Here is a 19776-nt window from a genome sequence, read left to right on the forward strand (position 1 = left end):
GCTTAAAAAAATTTAACTTCGTTCAAGAAATTTTAACTTTATTCAAGAAATTTTTAATCTTCCTTAAGATTTTCTTGATTTAAGAAAATTTGCGCTTGACTCAAGACTTTCTTTCTTTCTGTGTAGATATCCTAGTCACCCGCCTGGTAAACTTGAAATAAACTAAATCCAAAATTCCAGAACGTTACAATGTTATTTTTCAGAAACTTCACTTTATTTTATTTCAAAATTTATTTAAGACGTAATGAAAATAGATTTACTACGATCTACCCTTAATACTAATATCTTGGGAAAAAAGCTGTGTAGAATTAACTGAATATTGTCAAGATAAATTCCTTAATTTCCTGAAAAAAAAATTGAATTAAAAGAAAAATTCTTGAATCGAGTAAAATTTACTTAAACTCAGAGAAATTTCTTAGTTTAAGAATTTTTCTACTTAAGTCCAGAAGATGAAGTTCTTGAAATTATTTACTGAATTCAAGTAATTTTTTTCCGTGTATGAAATAATTTTATTGTTATTGTCTTTAAAAATACGATATTTTTCTTTTAATTTGTTTATTATTTAAGTTTTTCTTAATTTAAGATACTTTTTTCATCTATGTTGTCGTAACTAGTCTTCGTTTGTTATAAAATAAAGCCAAAATATGTATTATATGATGATTTACTAACTTGTCTATTCACGGATTAAATGGCTTAACTCAATACAGCTAAAAGCGTACAGTATTCAAAAAATGATTTATACAATGCAGAAGAAAAACAATATTTTAAAAGCTTTATCTTGAAAGTTTACCGACATTTCTTTTCCGAAATTCTTTTTGAAGAAAGATTGCATTTACGGTACGTCCTAATACACATAAAGAGCTTTCGTCCCACAAAAAAGTAGATGGATGTCAATAGAAGCCATCTGTACAAAAAAACTAGAGTGAACAAATTCAGAATGTTCTTTTTCGAAATCGACGATTCAATATAGCAGTAAAAAAAATTAAAAAAAGAACAAGTGAATAAAAGTTAATAAAGATTTGTAAGTTATTATAGATCAAATACAAGAGCATCAGAATGAATTAAAAAATATACAAAGCTGCCTGAAAATGACGTATTAAATAAGTTAATTCTTTTGTTCTTGTTTCAAGAACTGTGAATATCCTTCTATAATTACGTGAAATATTTTATGACTGAAGAAATTTAAAGTGGAAAGTTAGATATGCTTTATATCAATCTTGGAAGCTTTTTACAATTTTATACAACAAAAATATTTAATTATTCATACTTTATACTGTGTTATTATCACTCTGATCACAGTGAGATAAAGTAGAGCTATTATAATGTTTTTACTCAGAATTCTTTGATGCGTAAACTCTTTTTTATTAAAAAAAAAAAAAAACTTCTAATAATTAGAAACATAATTTTAGTAAGAAATACTAAAAAATGTCGAAACATTATAAGTATATAAATAAAATTCTTTTTACACTTGAACTCAAGAACGAGGTCAACCGAAAAATAAAACTGAAATGTACTTAAGCTTATTTCGCCATAAAAAAATCTATACTACCTAGAAATCTCGGTATGAATGTTATTATTATTATTATTATTATTATTATTAAGTATAAGTATACTGTGAATAATCTAACAAAAGTACTAAAAAATAATATTTTGCCAACATAATTTCAGGGATTGGGAATCAACAGCAAGTACGAAGAAGACATAAAGCATTCAATGAGTAACGAAATAAGTAAAAATCCAGCAACCTTGAAGCCTACTTTCGATTCCCCTGAAGCCAAGTTCAATCGATTACGAAACACAGATTGTCCACCCTCCTCTAGACCAGCAATGGCTAATCGATTGTTGGACTGGTTCTCAGTGGTAATGGCTGATGCTAAATACCGTCGTCAACACTCTAAGTCTAAGGGTAACATATTATTAAACACTAAGTCTGTAACTAATAGTTGATAGTTTTTGACAGAAGCACACACTTTACCCAAAATCCTTACCGTTATAGTTGAATCGAAGTAATTAAATAGCTACTAGAAGAGCCTTAGTCTCCTTGTACCGATTCCAATGAAAGTAATATAACTTAGTCTTAGGAAATGAAGAGATTACTTGAATAATTCCGGGTTTCTACTTATATATAGGTCATTTCCCCATCGGATGCCAGCCAGAAGTCAGATGGATGTTTGGACATTTAGATAATGATGAAGATCGCCGAATCTCCTTAGCAGAGCTGTACAGCCTTGAGCATGACCAAAATGAGCCGTGTCTTAAGCCCTTCCTTGACGCATGTGATACTGATGGGTCAGTTCGATAATAATCATAATTATCATTAGTATAATGATGAAAAAATTAGCGTAAATTCATTAATTCGTTTTAATTTTTTTTTATTTTTATTTTAAAATCAATTTTTTATCAATTTATGTATAGGCACATTGTTATTTTTGCGGAATCTCAGTTATGAAATTTTTTATTTTTTTTTACGCTCGAGAGTCAACTTCAAACGATTTTTGATTCAATTTAATTCATTGATAAAAGCTTAAGATATATGATGAAGAGTTTTTTTTATAAAACAATAATGGACTATTCACTTTTTTTCAAAATATTGTTTTATTTTATTTTATGAGAAACTATGGTCTTGTAAATTGATTTTAAAATCGCAGTTCCAGCTATTTAAGACCATGTAAAAAGTTACACAAGAGTTATGTTAAATTACTTATTAATCTGAGGAGTTGATTTTCAAAAGGGTATATTTTCATATTTTAAAAGAGCAGTTTTTTTTAACTTTTAAATATTAATTGCTTGGAAAATTATAAAGATTTCTAAATGAGAATCGAATTGTAGCTTCATAACCGATAGCACTTCATAGCTAAATTAAAAAAGTTCAATGAAAATATTTATCATTAGAGATAACCAGTTTTTTTGTCTCGATTAATCAAAAATGAAAAGATACCCCTTTGAAACTCAACTCATCATCTATACTACTCTATTTAAAAGTATAATTACAATTTAGAAGACTTCAATTTTAATAACTATGGATCTTTGACATTTTTCGTATAAAACTAATTATATAAATTTTTTTATATACTCGGAAGATTTTACAAGTATTGAAAAGTTAAAACAAATTGATTCGCTATTTTAAGTTATTAAACTTCAATATCGAAAGAGAAAGTAATATTCGAATCGAATACTCTTCGTTCTCTATTTATAAATATTGAGTTTCAGTAAAAGCAAATATAACTGAACGATAACTCAGATATATTAAAGTAGCAAAAATAAATTTCACCTAAAAATTTCAACAATAAAATTGGAAAACATATAAACTTTGAAATTTATTATTGATTTATTTGTTTAATTTTGAACTTTTTTCGTTTACATTTATCATTTGCTTTTATAATAATCCATGCATACATAAATTTGATATAATGACTTCGATAAAATAAATGTGGTGTCAGTATCAACATTATGTTTTTGCTGCTGTCTACATGTAATTTCAATTTATCATTTATGTTAATTTATTATTATTATTTTTGGTTTATGTACATAACCATTGAACATCGTTTATTTTTATTTCGGCGATATTTTCATCGGGTGATTTATTATCCGCCGATTTATTATTAAACGATTCGATTTTCTTCATAAATAATTGTATAATATTGCTTACAGTGACATTTTCGTAAGTGGGCCAGAATGGTGTGGGTGCTTTTCAAAAGCAGAAAGACCATGTGCTGCGGTTCGCAGGCGTTCTTCTCCTGATGTTGCACCAGCTTGCGATTCTCGAGGATATTATCGCAGTGTCCAATGTCATCGTGGACTAGGTTTATGTTGGTGTGTCGATCCCCATGGTGTGGAATTTGCAGGTACTCGCACTCGTGGTTCTAAACCAGATTGCGGTAAGTGTACGTATTACTTTCAATATTTATTTTATTTAAAAATTTTTTTATAAACTAAAAATCACTTAATTAATTTAAAAAAAAAAAAAAAAAAAAACTATTATTTACACAGATGCGATCGTCAGCAAGATAAGTAATGATGCTCTGAAGACCAATAGCGTAAACCTCGAAAATGAAATTAATGACTACGACGATGAAGATGATGGCATAGATTCTGCAAATGATCTCGAGGGTTCAGCGGATCAGCCCCTGGATTTTTAAATTAAAATTTTTTTTTTTAATTAGTTATTTGAGCACCTTGATATTAATTTTATTTTATTTTTTTTTTTTTCCAAAAACTGATAATTAAATTAAACATAACAATCAATTGCTCGAGGTCTTCGTAATAATTATGATAATAATTCATAATAATTTTGTCAATAGTAAAGCCTGTTGAAGAAACGTCGAATTTAATTATCGTCAACTTTAATTAATTATAAATGCACCCTGCCGTCCCTCGTTAACGTGCAATTACGATAAGGGACGGTTTTAATATTAAAAAACCAGGTTTCTACGCATGTTTTAAATTAATTATCAACATGTACACCAAACTGTCGTATTACTTTTACGCATAAAAATCCTATTTAATAACGTAATAAGGTAAAAAATTAAAATTTCGCATCAGAAACCACATTCATTAAAATTAAAACTACCAGTAATTTGTATGACTTAATAAGTGTCAATGAAAATATTAAAATAAGAAAATAATACATTTCTTAAGTTATAAAGTATGTATTAAGTAATCTTACTTGATATTATTTGTAATCATTAGATTAATAACGCTACAGATAATATTAATACTAAACACGATATCAAAACATCATTCATCTTCAGCCTTAAAATAGTATTAAAAATATTATTGTAATTTTTTTTTTAAACTGCGACCATCTTAGTTATTAAAAAATCTAAAATATCAAATCGCTTAATCAATGTCGCATAAAATGCTCACATTAATTCATGATCTATTTTTTAAAATTTATTTCTGCTGATAAAAGTATTTTATTTATAAATTTATAGTAGCTACACCGTAAATAAGAATCACAATAATAACTATAATAATATTACATAATTATATATGGAATTAGTAAAATCACTTCTTGATATTTTCATTTATTAAAATCTGCGAATTGGTTAAAATAGTTTATATTTAATAACTTTTTGTGTTTAAAATTTGAAAGATTTAATTGGAATAAATTAATATTATTGTTAAATGTTTAATTAAATTGATGATATTGTCAAATCAAGTTACCTTTAATTTAAAATTAATTGAACTTTACTGAAAATATTAAGAAGAGATGTTAGAATTTAATTTATTCCTATGTAAGAATATCCATTTTTACTTACAACTTGCATTCAAAGCAAGTATTGTGTTAATATTTTAGATGAATATAAAATAAGAATAAAAAATATATATACCTATATATAAATATCTATATATAGTAGCAAAAAAAAAATTGGTGTGAACAATGTGAATAGAAAATAATTTTAGAAGCAATGAATATATAAGTACAGCTAATGTCATCGCGTTAAGCTCTTCCGTCCCCATTAAAATTTCAATTTGTTAATTTTAATGCCATTTTTCGTAGTACTTTGAATAATGCATGCAAGTAATTTAGACAATCGAATATTTTATTTAAACGAAAACGCTTGTTAGTTTATTATGTAATTTAAAAAATATCAAATCAAGATTAATTGTCATTAATTTTAATATTAATCACCTCCATACCTATATTTTAATTAACTTAATTTATATTGTTTATTTTGTGACCCAACATTTGTAAAAGCTGAATCAAATATGATTGTAAATCCCGACTATGCATCTTGCCATATTACTATGCAATAACGAATAATTTAATTGAAGACCTAATAAAATAAATTCGATTGCAAAATATTCAGTATTCATAAATGCACCATATTGCGCATTGTATATAAAGATATACAATAAATAGGTAATAGATAAATTATCTAATACATCATATTTCTATTATTATTATTGATTACTAGTGAATAATGATAACAAAATGTGCTGAATGAAAAATTTTTACTTAATTTTCAAGCTACTGTAGACACCATATATGATTAATATTACAAATATGGCTGTAAGAATTCATTATTTAATAAAGATTGTTGTAGAAGTTTCTTTTTTTAAATATAAAAAAAATACTATATCTATATATTCTTGACCTTTTATTTCCCAAAAATTCATAAGGTTATTATGTTTTATCATGCAATAAAAGCAACTATTTTCTGGCTATTAGCATGATAAAATAATATACGATTCAATGATCACATCAATCTATTTGTTGTTGCATTCTAGAAATTTTATATGAAAAAATTTGAATGAATAACATTTTTATCCAATTTCAGGTTATTGAAACTGACAAATAAATAATTCTCAGATAAATTTTATTAGTAGCAATTAACAATAAATTTTAATTAAACAGTAAATGACAATTTATTTATCATTTGACTATTGATTACATTTAATAGTATAAATTATTTAAAATTGGTACCAAAGATATCAAACGTCCATCGATTATTTGATTTTCATTAAAAAATTTAATTATATGAAATTATTTATATGTATTTTTGCAGACTTATTAATTGAAACATCTGTTAATTTAACTGTCAAAAAACCATATTGCATTTCTAATGCCAGAAAGGCGTATAAAAAAAATTTTTTTGCCATTCTTTTTAGAATTGCTCAAAACGTAAAGATCTGCAGAAAAAAAATTTTTGACGCATTAACGCCAAAAGGGTGTATTTTAAGACTTACGCCTTTTGGCTTTAGGAAATTGTCGGTTTAAAGCCAAAAGGACGTGTAAAAAAAATCAAGATTTTTCAAAATTTCGAAAAACAGTGTTTATAATTGCCAGAAGAAGGTTTGTATAAAAAAAAATTTTTTTTAAAGTCAACATTTTCGATGGTAACTTTAAATTTTCATCATCTTGGACAGTCCAATGATTAAAAAAGCATATGAATTAAAAAATTTTTCGGGTACTAAAATGTTCACGTTTTTTATAAATTTCTTTTTTCTCAAACGAAAATGTAGAAGATGCAGATAGAGAAAATGCAGGAATTGTATCCCAATAAACTTTCCGTATTTTGATATTAGTTTTTTCTTGTATTTTTTAATTTTGAATAATTTATTGCCCGCTATAGCTTCAATAAAAAATATATTTTTGTTTAATTGTATACCTTAAACGCGAGCGGCATAAAATTGTAGTTAAAATCCATAACATGTATATACAGAATAAATAACACCTTATTTTTCAGTAAGAAATTGTTAACCAATCCTTAAAAAAATTTTTTTTTTCATTTTTACGCTTAAAACATGTTTACAAAACGATTGGCGAAAGAAAAAAATTATACATCCTTTTGGCATTAGGCGCGCGATGTTTTTTCGTGGTCATTTTTTAGAATGAAATAAAAAAATACGATAATTTATATTGAAATTCAATTTTTATTATAATATCAAATTTTCGTATAATAGACTCACTTACAAAAATATTATTTTTCATGTGATCATTAAAAATGTGCGTATTTCATAAATTTCTGGAGTCCATAAATAATTAGTACTTCAACACAGCTCTCAAACTAGAAAAAAAGGTTTTTATCATAAAAAATACTTAAAAAATTTTAATACAAGAAGTTTTGCAACTCACCATTTTCCAGAATGCAACAACTCAAATGCTTCATTAATTTTCTCAAACGGCATTTCGTGAGTAATAAATTCATCGAGCATGAGTTTTTTCTTCATGTATTCATCGACCAGCTTTGGTACACTGTCTTTAGATTTCCATCCTCCAAAAGCAGTACCTTTCCAAACACGCCCTGTTACTAATTGAAATGGCCGAGTACTTATTTCTTGTCCAGAAGCAGCTACACCGACAATCACTGAAGTTCCCCAGCCTTTGTGACACGCTTCTAATGCTTGACGCTGTAAACGAATATTTACATTTTTAATAATTTTATTATTTATCTCATAGTACTTATTCAAGTCTATTTTTAATTCTTACCATTGTCTTAACATTTCCGACACATTCGAAAGTATAATCCAGTCCTCCATCTGTTAATTCAATAAGGACGTCTTGTATCGGGCGATCATGCTTGATGGGATTGATAAATTCAGTACATCCAAAAAATTTTCCTGCATTAATGTTAAAAATTATGATGATTCAAACTTTTTTAAATAGAAGTAGTTAAAAATTAAAGAAATGAAAAAAAAAAAACCTTTCTCAAATTTGGATTCATCAATATCAATGCCAATGACACGAGAAGCGCCAGCAGTCTTACACCCAAAAGCAGTAGCTAACCCGACGGCGCCAAGGCCCCAAATGGCACAGGTACTTTCTGACTCAACTTTTGCAGTATTTAAAGCAGCTCCATAACCAGTAGGGACTCCACAGCCTAACAAACACACTTTTTCCAATGGCGCAGCAGGATCAACCTACATAAAAATAAAAATAAATTTATTTATTTATTTTATTTATTTCAATTCTGGTAAAGCATTCTATAGAGGTGCAAAAAGCACTTGTGCGTAGACACTAGAAAAATATAATGCATTTATAAAAATGAGACAAATAATTAGTTAACTAAGTAAGTAGAGTACAAAGTATAACGGCTGTCCAATTTCAGAACACAGTAACTGACAATTTTGAGATTTTTTCAAATTTTATTGTTTAAAAAAAAAGTTTGCGCGCCAAATTGATAGAAAATTTGATTTATGAGGAGAAAATACTTAAATGTAAATATTTTTAAGAAAAAATATTTGAAATTAAAGTATAAAAGTTATAACAAATGCAGCAATACTAAAAAAAATCAGGTATAAAAATTTTGCAATTATTGTGTTTTAAAATTGGGCAGCCGATAAAAAAGCATAACATAAAATAATTTTACAAAGTTTTTAAAAAATACCACTTTTTGGCAATTAAAGTATAATAGATCTAATCCACCTCACAATATGATTTCTTAATCTCTTATTATAATTTAGAGCTTTCAAATTATTGGGAAGTAGATTGAAGTATTTTATTGCAGTATAAAGTTAATTCTTAGTACTTAGTGTTCTATTAATTTTTTAACTGTCTGGATCGTGTATTAATTATTCTCTCAGAGTACAAAGTTTTACATTCAGAAAAATAATAAGTGAAAACTTGGTACAATGAAAAATTGTTTAATTTTCAGTGGTACTAAAAATTATCTGTAATTTTTGTTTTACTTAACAATGTAAACATTTATTTTTTTATGAACATTAATTACTTTTACAGTTAATGTATTCAGAGTGTATTTAGAGAGAATTTTATAAGAGTATTTACTGTCAAGATAAAATAAATTGAGTAGAATGAAATTTCTCAAATATTTTGTCTTAATTAAATGGTAGTGAAATTAGCAGATATCTGAAAATTTTATTATAAATCAATTGTTATGAAAGAAATATTTTTTTAATTCGCACTTATAATTTTTTTTAACTTTCTACAAGTGGATTTGTTTTGCTAAATTTTTTTTCATCATATTTTAAATGTTATAAAAATCTAAAAAAATTTTTAAATGACTGTTAAAATTCAGTATTATCACAATTAAACCTAATTGTTTATGATACTGCTATTTTATTATGATTAGGGTTTTTAAACTTGTAATAAAATAATTCAAGATATTTACCTTTACCAAAGAAATGTCAGCAACAACAGTATACTCGGAAAATGTTGAACAACCCATAAAATGAGCTAGAGTTTTACCCTTGCAAGTAAATCTTGAAGTGCCATCAGGCATTAATCCTTTACCTTGTGTCAAACGAATTTTGCTGCATAAATTAGTTTTTGGAGACTTACAGAACTTGCAGTCTCTGCACTGAGGAATGTACAGTGGGACAACATGATCGCCTAGAATTATTTAATATAAATAATTAATACCAAACATAAATAAATAAAACAGTTTCAATTATTGTTCAAAATTAACTGAAAATAGATTGATCACCTGCTTTGAATTCAGTGACACCTTCGCCAACACTTTCAACAATACCACTTCCTTCATGGCCAAGGATGCTTGGAAAAATTCCTTCTGGATCTGCTCCAGATAATGTATATGCGTCAGTATGACATAAGGCAACTGCTGTTACTTTAATACGAACTTCATGAGCTTTCGGGGGTGCGACCTCAATCTCTTCGAGTGATAATGGTTCTTTTTCTTTCCATGCAACTGCAGCACGGCATTTGATAACCTATTAACATTAAACATTCGTTTTATAAATAAATTATTAAAAATAAAGACATTCATTAACATTAAATTAAAAATGCAGCACTTAAAAATTTTTTAATCAACTCTTTTTAGTTATTCAAGTGATATATGAGTAAATAAGTAAAAATAATTTTTACTTACTTTTCCAGCGGTGTCAGCCATAGTTGATAAGTTTTAAAATATAACACTGAAGTTAGCTGTCAGCTGTTTAATTTAAAAATTTTTTTAACAAATCAATTACAATAAAAAAATGTTTCCAAAAATTTTCACTTGTAAGTTTTATTAATTTTCACATGTGAAACTTTTTAATAATATTTTTTTTATAATAATTAAATTGCTACAAAATTCTAAAAAAATGTTTAATATTTGTCAATTTCAGTTTCATCACAAATTACGTGTAAAATATAATTTAATTTTTTTTAAAATAAATATTTAATACTACCGAATAAATGATTACAATTGAAAAAAAAATTATACGTGTAAAGTTGATTTTTTTTTTTTTTTAATCAATAATCGAATAAAATTTTATTATTTATTTGACGAGAGTTCTTTTGATCACGGCGGTAACACTCAGACTAATTTGAATTAACAAAACTCTGGATCAGAGTATATATTTATATTATAAGATAATGAAAGATTGCATCAATGTTATAATGATTACATAAACAATTTTTTTTTCTTAAAATTTTAAACATTAAAAAAATCTTTTATTATGAAATATTACAAATCAAATTACTGAGCATTATTTAAAAAGTTCTGGAACTTTACTCAAATTTTTTTTTTTTTTAATTTTATACATAATCAGTTTAGCGTCTTAAAAAAATATAACAAAACAAACTGTATAAACAATAATTAAATAATTATCGATGAAGTCTTTTCGATTTAAAAAACTTAAAATTAGGCAGCAGATTAAATAAATGAATGCAATGTGCGACGATGTATCCAACGAATGCACCGATAACACAAGGAATTGGCCATTCTTGCCAAGGTCTGTCCCAATCTAATGGAATTACAATAGCACCACACCAAGTACCCACCAATGTACATTTAATATTCCTGTACATAGCTTGTGCGATAATATTATTACTGGGTACTTGTGCTCCTGTTAAAAGACACAACGCATTATCAACACCTAGGTGTAAACTTGGAGGAACGAAAGTCAATGCTGTTAAAATAAGAGCAAGCATTGAAGTTTCTTCATGGTGAGTCGTTAATGGTGCACCGAATAACACTATTGCAGCATAATAAACAATAAATAAAGTCACAGCAATTATTAAAAATTTGATAGTGTCTTTAAAAAATTTAGACCAAGATTTTTTCGATTTGGAGGGTAATAGTTTGGCATCAATTCTGTCGAAGCAGTAACGACTGTTGTAAAATGATGAAAACAATAATTTCATTAATTCAGCGAACATTAATATTATTAATATTGGAATGAATTTGTATTTTCCCACGTTGTATAAAGTGTCATTGATCTTGAGCAAAATCAAAATAGACGGAAAATATATGCATGTAAATAAACAGTAATACAATAGCAGTCTTTGGTTCAACATCTTGATTTCTCTTCAGTCTCGAGTATTTTTTTGATTTGTTATAAATCTAAAAAAAAAATAAAATATAGTTTATTAATAATTGTTACAAGCTAAAGAAAACAATAAATACTGACATTATACTTTTCATTACTAATCGTCGTTTAAAAAGCTTTTAAATGAATGAATACTTACGTAAAAATTTAATTAATCGTTACTCTACCATGGTGAATATCAATACTATTGACGAAAAAAGTTATATTTAATAATCTATCAACTAATTTTAGTAATAATGATCACTGTCATTTATCTAATTATTAAAGTACATGCCGGAATGGTGTATAGTATTCTTGACATAAGATCCTTGCTCGGCTCATCGTAAATCCGAAGATTTTATTACATGAAGCGAAGAAAATCGAACCAAGTTCTTATAGTGGCTCCACCATGCTCCATCAATCAGCTGATATAAAATCCACGGATAGTCAAGGATTGGGGTATGGCGCAAATTACCCAATGAAAATAGTGTAAAATAAAAAGTTAAGTTGGCAACATGAAAATAAAATTAATTCGAAGTAACATTCTTACCATCCGTCGAAAAAATGAAACCCTGTAACCTCACAATCTCATAATTTTCAAATGCATTAGTAGTTAGATGTTTGAATCGTTAAAATCATTAGAATTATTGCAAAGACCTCCTTGAAACTAAAATTCAAAATTCTGGGCAATATGAATGCTTCAAATTACCCAATGTGTTAATTTTATGAAGCTTTTTCAATTCTGGGCAATATGAATGCTCCAAATTACCCAATGTATTAATTTTATGAAGCTTTTTCAATTCTGGGCAATATGAATGCTCCAAATTACCCAATGTATTAATTTTATGAAGCTTTTTCAATTCTGGGCAATATGAATGCTCCAAATTACCGTGTATCTAAAGTAAATTTTCTAAAATTAATAAAATTTTATAATTAATAACTCTAATAAAGTTATATTTCTATCGCGTCAAGTATTTAATAATTGTTTAATTAGAAACTTAAATAATATTTGATCCAAACAAAAAATGATTTGCTCTGAAAAAACGCGCAAAACTACTGCACACACAGCAATGCACACGCACGATATTTATTTTCAATTAAACACGGCCATAATTATAATTAAAAAAAAATAAGATTTAAAAATTTTATTGTTAAGAAATAAGTTTTTATATAATGATAAAGTGAACGACTCATTCACAAATAATACAAATTTCTAAATTAGAGAGTAAGGCACGGTAAATTGAACCGGGTAGTCGTAAACTGGCTGTTGAACACTGACAAAACTATCATCTGCAATTTTTATTAGCTTGTCTGCATCAGCTTGAGAAACAGCATGTAATCCATAGTAGTTGGTGTGATTGGTAGTTCCATTGATGATGCCCCAAAACACAAACTCTTTTTTTTTCTTAGACAACTGTAACGTTTTCGGATCTGTAATAATAAAAACAAAGTTTCAACACAGAAAATATAATTTAATAACAGAACAGATATTAAAATCGCGTTTATATCATGAGTAATTAGAGAGACTATGTTTACAAAATTTTTGAACTAAATTAACTTGAAAATGCTCTAATATGAATTTTTAGCATATAATAGAATTGAAATTAGTTTTGTAAAGAAATTGTCGAAAAATATAATTCCTGACTGTTTATTTGTTAAAAGACAGAGGCTTCCGCGAGATTTACATTTTTACTGAGAGAAAAATTCAAGTTCAGGATCAGATTTATGTTAGTTAGATAAAAATGTGGGATTAATGTTTAGTAAAAATACCTTCAACAGTTGTATCCTGTCCAATAAGGTGGCCAACATTTTCAAAAAATGTTGGAACCGTAATTTCTCCATTTTTCATTTGTAACCAGTTGTTCTGTAATTTGTTAACTCGCTCAGTAGGTGTTAAATTTTTTTCAAAGTGAACATTTTTATTTTTTAGCATAGAAATCGCCCGCGTTTGACTCTTCATTTGAAACTGAATAAGTACGCCTAAATATAAATTTTATTATTGTAAATAGCCGTAATTATATAATAGATTTTTTTTTTAATAAATAGGTTATTGATTTACAAAATCCGTACTTACGAGTAAAAAAAATAGGCGACAATTTTTTTTTTAATCCCAATAACTTATTGATCGACTTGTTGATCGATTCTGAGGGGTTGTTGGTTCGTAAAGAATCTTTACCCGCAACTGAGAGATTCACTGGCCCTATTGTTGCCAGCCAGTGGTTAAAAACATAAGCCATAAAATCATTTAATTTTAAGAACATAGGTGGTGGGATAAGGAGCACAATGATTATGAATAAAGTGAGTATGTCGTCTGCAGAAGCTAAAGGAAGAGCCATTATCAATTTTTTTAAGCACAGAGCCTTGAAAGAGGATTTGGATAGAGGTGTAAGGCCATGCTTCTTCCAGTTCTTCTCAATTGCCTTAGAATAATAGAATACATGGATAGATAAGAGAGAATATAATAAAAAAAGGGTCATCATAATGACTTGTGCACAATACAAAAAAAGTTTGTTAACAAGCGAGTACAAAGGAAAGGTCGAAAAATTAGTAAATAAATGATTATTTAATATAACATAATAACTAACTTGTGTGTAGTGAAAAAAGCATCCAACCAATGAAGTATTGGGATATACTTCCTGGGCCGCATTCCGTAATCCAGTTTCCCAATCTGAAATTACAAATTTTGGTCTCCAATCCGGTATAATAGAATTTTTAACCTCTGTAAGTACACTTTTATACGTGGTTTCTTTTTTGTTAGGCATCAGTACGTAAATGGCAGGAAAAATCTAGTTATATAAAAAATCGAACTGATCAATGCAAAATATTTTTAACTATTGTCTCATTTTTTTTCGCTTATCTAAATAAAATAAAACAGTGTACTTACCTTCCCATCAATATCGCTTGAAATAATGAGATGTTGATACGGCTGGAAGGTGTTGACGCTTGAACTTCGGCGTAAACCGAAAAGTCCCGTCGATATTTATCTGAGAGCCATCAAAATAATTGAGAAACTCCACATTGTAAAAAGCTAAGCATTGGTTAAAAGCATTTCCAAAATTTAGGGCCATTATTTGGTAGGAAGCCTTGGCACCTTGCTCATTTACGAGAGTATATTTTAAATACTCTCTCCCTCTAGGAGAAGTCACAAACTCAGTAAAAGCTAAAAAGCTTACTGGGTTACGTGGTTGATTTACCCTAAAATCACGACCCATTTGACTTCGCACTGTTTTAAAAGGAATTTCTTGAGCTGCCACAGGATGTCTATAAAATGAAATGATTACAATTAAATTACAACGACCAAATATGATTTATTAAAAAAGTTACAAAAATTACGTCAAAAATTGTCAATGAGCTTTTTAAAAAAGGACTTACATCATGCACGTCTTAATTCTTTCAAAACTTCTGACAACCAATCACTAACCGATTAAACAAAAAGTTTAGTAGACTTCCGTCAATTAATTTTTTACAAAAAGACTAAACACATGACGTTTCCTTTACACGTCTTTATGATTTTTAATTCCCCGCCATAAACTTTAACAACCAATCACAGATCGAACGAGAAAGTTACAAGAATGACACCGACTTTTGTGCATTAACTTTAAAGAAAATTATAATTAACAAGGTAAAAAATACTTACTTCTCGATTAAATTGTCGTATTCATTAGATAGTTGACCAGCTAATGGCATTGTTTTAGCATGGACCTTAAGATCTACTTTAAGAGCATGAACTTCCAACAAATGCTCTTGCTTTGGACATGACCTTTTATGCTTTTTTAAGGGAATGATCGTTTCTGTATTGTCCGGATGCTTGATTAAACGAGCAGAACCTCGACATCCGTAATCAGGACTTTTTTTATTTGAACGCTGGTTGCATTTGATGTACCTAAAAGCATATTCAACAATAAGTAGCAAGCAAAATTTAAATAAAATGAAAAGAAAAAAAAGCGTAATACATACCAGCAATCTTGAGATGTTAAAGAATGAATGTTATAAGTGTGTCCATTAAAATTTTTTGTATTCGCAGCTCGTATTTTCCGTTGGAAAGCCATGGTGATACTGACGCTAAATCGTTAATTGTTTCATACCTACCTTTTTCGTTAGCGCGATGATGTTTTGTTTAAAACAAATGAATATATCCGTATATGGAGCTTGTCTTGGGTAATTTGGAGCATTCGTATTGCCCAGAATTTAAAAACTTTAAAAAAAATTAATAAGTTGGGTAATTTGGAGCATTCATATTGCCCAGAATTGAAAAAGCTTCATAAAATTAACACATTGGGTAATTTGAAGCATTCATATTGCCCAGAATTTTGAATTTTAGTTTCAAGGAGGTCTTTGCAATAATTCTAATGATTTTAACGATTCAAACATCTAACTACTAATGCATTTGAAAATTATGAGATTGTGAGGTTACAGGGTTTCATTTTTTCGACGGATGGTAAGAATGTTACTTCGAATTAATTTTATTTTCATGTTGCCAACTTAACTTTTTATTTTACACTATTTTCATTGGGTAATTTGCGCCATACCCAAGGATTGAGATTATAGGAAACTAAACGTATAGGAACGTGTAAACAACAAACCCATGCAAATGTTTTAAATATTGTATTTAGGAAATTGAAAGATTTATTTATTGAATCTTGTTTATTTGGGGATTTAAAATTTTTTATTTATTATTTATTTATTGTTTAGTTAGTGTTAAATTTAACTGAAAGTAGAAAGAAAAAATTAATGAAAAGTGAATGCTGTAAAATATACTAAATTGAGTAATAAATTTTAATTTACAATGTCAAAAAGGGTAAGATATTTATGAAAATTTAATAACTACAGTGAAATTAGCAAACTTCTGATAATTGCTTATTCAAACAATGAGCAACAATTTAATTAAAATATGAACATTTACTTTTGAATTTTTTGAACTATTTAAATTAATTTTTTTTTTCAATACTCCAAATTTAAAACTATCAAAAAAAAATATCAGATGTCTGTTATCGTTAATCTATATTATTAAGAGAATAAGCAAAATTTAAGTAAATTAATTTAGCAGATATTTTATAATTTTTTTAACAAATAAATTATGGCAAAAAAAAAATTAGCATGAAAAAATTTTTAAAAATTAAAAATCCAATTTTTTAAAAATAATTTTTTGGAACAAAGTTGTTAGTTAAAAAAAATTAAAAATGAGTCAAGTGACTGCTAACTTTAATGTCATACAAAATTTTGTGGCCAGTGTATTTATATGATAAAAAATGGGTTTTTATGGTTAAATTTGATGAGGGTGAATTCAGCAGACTGCTAATTTTTGAGAATTATTAGATTAATTTTAACTTAATGGTTGTAAAAAAAATCTAAAAAACTGCATAGAAAAAACTTGTGAAAATTTCCATATGCATTTTTTTATACTATTTCTTCTCTAACAAATAAATTGTTTATAAATTATTAAAAAATTATCAGATATCTGCTAAATTCACACTCATTAAATTTGATATCATTGGAAAAGTCTTGACTTGAATTTGTGCCTATTCAAGGTTTCATATCATAGTCAATTTATAATGATAAGTATTTAGGCTGCATTCGAAAATGCTCTATCTCTCGATACATAATTAAGAAATGACTTTGTATCTTGTGAACTATTGACATTTTTAAAGATATAAGCTCATCCCAATGTTACACTCATCAAGACCTTTCATTTAAGTACCCACATCAATTTTTCATATATTTATATGTATCATATATATGTATATATGAAAAATATATCAAAATGCATGTGTGTACTCAAATGAAAGCTCTTGATGAGTGTAACATCGGGATGAGCTTATATCTTTAAAAATATCAATATTTAAGAAATTACAGTGCAATTTAACAAAAGTCATTATTTAATAAAGCAAAATTTTATTTATTTATGGTTCATAAGTCTCGGCAGTCACATAGTGACTGCAAGCTTGCTCGTATTATGTTAAATAACTAAATATAATTTTTTTAAATAAATATTAATAATGTCATTTTTATTACAGAAGTATTCTAGACAAGAGCAAAGCAGTGATTCAGATTCAGATGAAAAAAATTACGTTCCGTATGTTCCAGTGAAGGAACGTAAAAAACAACAGCTTATGAAATTAGGACGACTAGGAATGTTAAAAGAAGAAGGTGCAATAGGAGTTATTGGAAAAAGTAGCAGTGAGAATGAAAAAGACGAAGGAGATGAGGAAGATGATGGTCAGGTCTGGGGTAGAAAGTCAAATATTTCTCTTCTGGATCAACATACAGAGCTAAAAAAATTAGCTGAAGCTAAGAAAGAAAGTGCACTGGAAAAACAGCTGAAGGAAGAAGAAAAAATTCTTGAAAGTGTCGCTGAAAACAAAGCTTTGATGGGTGTTGCTGAGTTGGCCAAAGGAATACAATATGAAGATCCAATACAAACAAGCTGGCGACCACCGAGAGCAGTCCTTGCTTTAGGTGAAGCTCGACATGAAAGAATACGAAGAAAATTACGGATTTTAGTTGAAGGAAATGACGTCCCACCACCACTGCGTAGTTTCAAAGAGATGAAATTTCACCGCGGCATAATTAAAGGTTTAGAACACAAAGGCATTGTGAAACCTACTCCTATTCAAGTACAGGGAATTCCGACAGTTTTGTCCGGTCGTGATATGATTGGAATTGCATTTACTGGTAGCGGTAAGACTTTAGTATTTGTATTGCCTCTAATAATGTTTTGTCTTGAGCAAGAAGTAGGAATACCGTTTACACGCAACGAAGGTCCCTACGGATTGATTATTTGTCCTTCAAGAGAATTGGCTAAGCAAACATTTGACATTATTCAGTATTACACCAACAGCTTAAGGTCAGAACATTGTCCAGAAATTCGGAGTTGTCTTGCTATTGGTGGAGTTCCAGTCTCAGAGTCTCTTGAAGTAATAAAGAGAGGTGTTCATATTATGGTTGCAACACCAGGACGATTAATGGACATGTTGGATAAAAAAATGGTTAAATTAAGTTCATGTCGTTATCTTTGTATGGACGAGGCAGATCGAATGATTGACATGGGCTTTGAAGAGGATGTTAGAACGATATTTTCATTTTTCCGTGGTCAACGTCAGACTCTTTTGTTCTCCGCAACGATGCCCAAAAAAATTCAAAACTTTGCGCGGTCTGCTTTGGTAAAACCGGTGACGATAAATGTTGGTCGTGCTGGTGCAGCATCAATGAACGTAACCCAGGAAGTAGAATATGTGAAGCAAGAAGCAAAAATTGTTTACTTATTAGAATGTCTTCAGAAAACACCACCACCGGTACTGATTTTTGCTGAAAAGAAACAAGATGTTGATGCAATTCACGAGTATCTTTTATTGAAAGGCGTCGAGGCCGTAGCTATTCATGGTGGTAAGGACCAAGAAGAACGATCAAGATCTGTTGAAGCATTTAGAGCTAAACACAAGGATGTTCTTGTTGCTACAGATGTTGCTTCTAAGGGTTTAGATTTTGCTGATGTCCAACACGTAATCAATTACGACATGCCAGATGACGTTGAAAATTATGTACATAGAATTGGAAGAACTGGACGTTCTGGTAAAAGAGGAATTGCTACTACGTTTATTAACAAATCTAATGATGAGTCTGTGTTGTTGGATCTTAAACATTTATTGATGGAAGCGAAACAAAATGTACCGGCATTTCTTCTGGAACTTTGCTCTGAAAATGAAAAGTATCTTAATCTTGGAAATGAAAGAGGATGCAGCTACTGTGGTGGTCTTGGTCATAGAATCACTGAATGTCCTAAGTTGGAAGCTATTCAAAATAAACAAGCATCGAATATTGGTCGACGTGATTACTTAGCTAGCAATGCAGCTGATTATTAAATAATATTAATTTTTTTACACTTGAATGATTTAATAATAATTAACGAATTGAAATATATTTAGACTCAAGGAAGTTTTGTAAATAGGCTAAGAAAAAATTGTGAAAATAAAATGTATTTTTTATTAACAGTAATTATTAAAGATATATTGAATTATAACAAAAGATATGACTTATTTTTTTATAACTATAATTAAGGAAATT

At 28.2% G+C, this 19776-nt stretch overlaps 6 protein-coding genes across 8 annotated transcripts in view; 2 read left to right on the plus strand and 4 right to left on the minus strand.

Annotated features, from left to right (window-relative positions):
• Cow (Proteoglycan Cow) overlaps positions 1-6083 on the plus strand; it is a 49292-nt gene extending 43209 nt beyond the window's left edge. The window contains exons 7-10 of one of the 2 annotated variants that reach the window (XM_074247891.1): positions 1669-1906; positions 2130-2289; positions 3652-3878; positions 3991-6083. In XM_074247891.1, the coding sequence (XP_074103992.1) occupies positions 1669-1906; positions 2130-2289; positions 3652-3878; positions 3991-4139 (774 nt within the window). In that variant the 3' untranslated portion in view covers positions 4140-6083. Of the gene's footprint in view, positions 1-1668; positions 1907-2129; positions 2290-3651; positions 3885-3990 lie in introns of both variants that reach the window. The other variant, XM_074247890.1, reaches the window with a different exon arrangement.
• A 1277-nt stretch (positions 6084-7360) lies between these two features.
• On the minus strand, positions 7361-10460 carry Fdh (alcohol dehydrogenase class-3 Fdh). The gene is made up of 7 exons (XM_074248256.1): positions 10293-10460; positions 9891-10134; positions 9576-9796; positions 8151-8367; positions 7937-8067; positions 7583-7857; positions 7361-7514 (listed from the first exon to the last, which is right to left on the minus strand). The coding sequence occupies exons 1-7, from the start codon at positions 10311-10313 to the stop codon at positions 7490-7492; spliced, it is 1134 nt and encodes a 377-aa protein (XP_074104357.1). The 5' UTR covers positions 10314-10460; the 3' UTR covers positions 7361-7489.
• A 175-nt stretch (positions 10461-10635) lies between these two features.
• Positions 10636-12087, minus strand: Pig-f (phosphatidylinositol glycan anchor biosynthesis class F). The gene is made up of 2 exons (XM_074248257.1): positions 11876-12087; positions 10636-11750 (listed from the first exon to the last, which is right to left on the minus strand). The coding sequence occupies exon 2, from the start codon at positions 11702-11704 to the stop codon at positions 11012-11014; it is 693 nt and encodes a 230-aa protein (XP_074104358.1). The 5' UTR covers positions 11705-11750; positions 11876-12087; the 3' UTR covers positions 10636-11011.
• Positions 12088-12865: 778 nt separating this feature from the next.
• Positions 12866-14445, minus strand: LOC141531233 (uncharacterized). Of its 2 annotated transcripts, XM_074248879.1 has the most exons (4): positions 14301-14445; positions 13790-13915; positions 13486-13695; positions 12866-13146 (listed from the first exon to the last, which is right to left on the minus strand). In XM_074248879.1, exons 1-4 carry the CDS (start codon positions 14320-14322, stop codon positions 12929-12931), a joined length of 576 nt encoding a protein of 191 aa, XP_074104980.1. In that variant the 5' UTR covers positions 14323-14445; the 3' UTR covers positions 12866-12928. The 2 variants fall into 2 exon arrangements, with proteins under 2 accessions (XP_074104980.1, XP_074104978.1); XM_074248877.1 differs by lacking the exon at positions 14301-14445 and having other exon boundaries at positions 13790-14118.
• Positions 14446-14606: 161 nt separating this feature from the next.
• Positions 14607-16280, minus strand: LOC141531596 (uncharacterized). Its single transcript, XM_074249502.1, has 3 exons — positions 15673-16280; positions 15353-15598; positions 14607-14976 (listed from the first exon to the last, which is right to left on the minus strand). The coding sequence occupies exons 1-3, from the start codon at positions 15762-15764 to the stop codon at positions 14607-14609; spliced, it is 708 nt and encodes a 235-aa protein (XP_074105603.1). The 5' UTR covers positions 15765-16280.
• Positions 16281-16289: 9 nt separating this feature from the next.
• Positions 16290-19713, plus strand: Abs (ATP-dependent RNA helicase abstrakt). The gene is made up of 2 exons (XM_074249499.1): positions 16290-16513; positions 17730-19713. Exons 1-2 carry the CDS (start codon positions 16502-16504, stop codon positions 19572-19574), a joined length of 1857 nt encoding a protein of 618 aa, XP_074105600.1. The 5' UTR covers positions 16290-16501; the 3' UTR covers positions 19575-19713.
• The last annotated feature ends 63 nt before the right edge of the window (positions 19714-19776 follow it).

Source organism: Cotesia typhae, unplaced genomic scaffold, assembly GCF_013202065.1.
Source record: "Cotesia typhae breed Kobodo isofemale line unplaced genomic scaffold, CoteBio_Ctyphae contig_5, whole genome shotgun sequence".
NCBI lineage: Eukaryota > Metazoa > Arthropoda > Insecta > Hymenoptera > Braconidae > Cotesia > Cotesia typhae.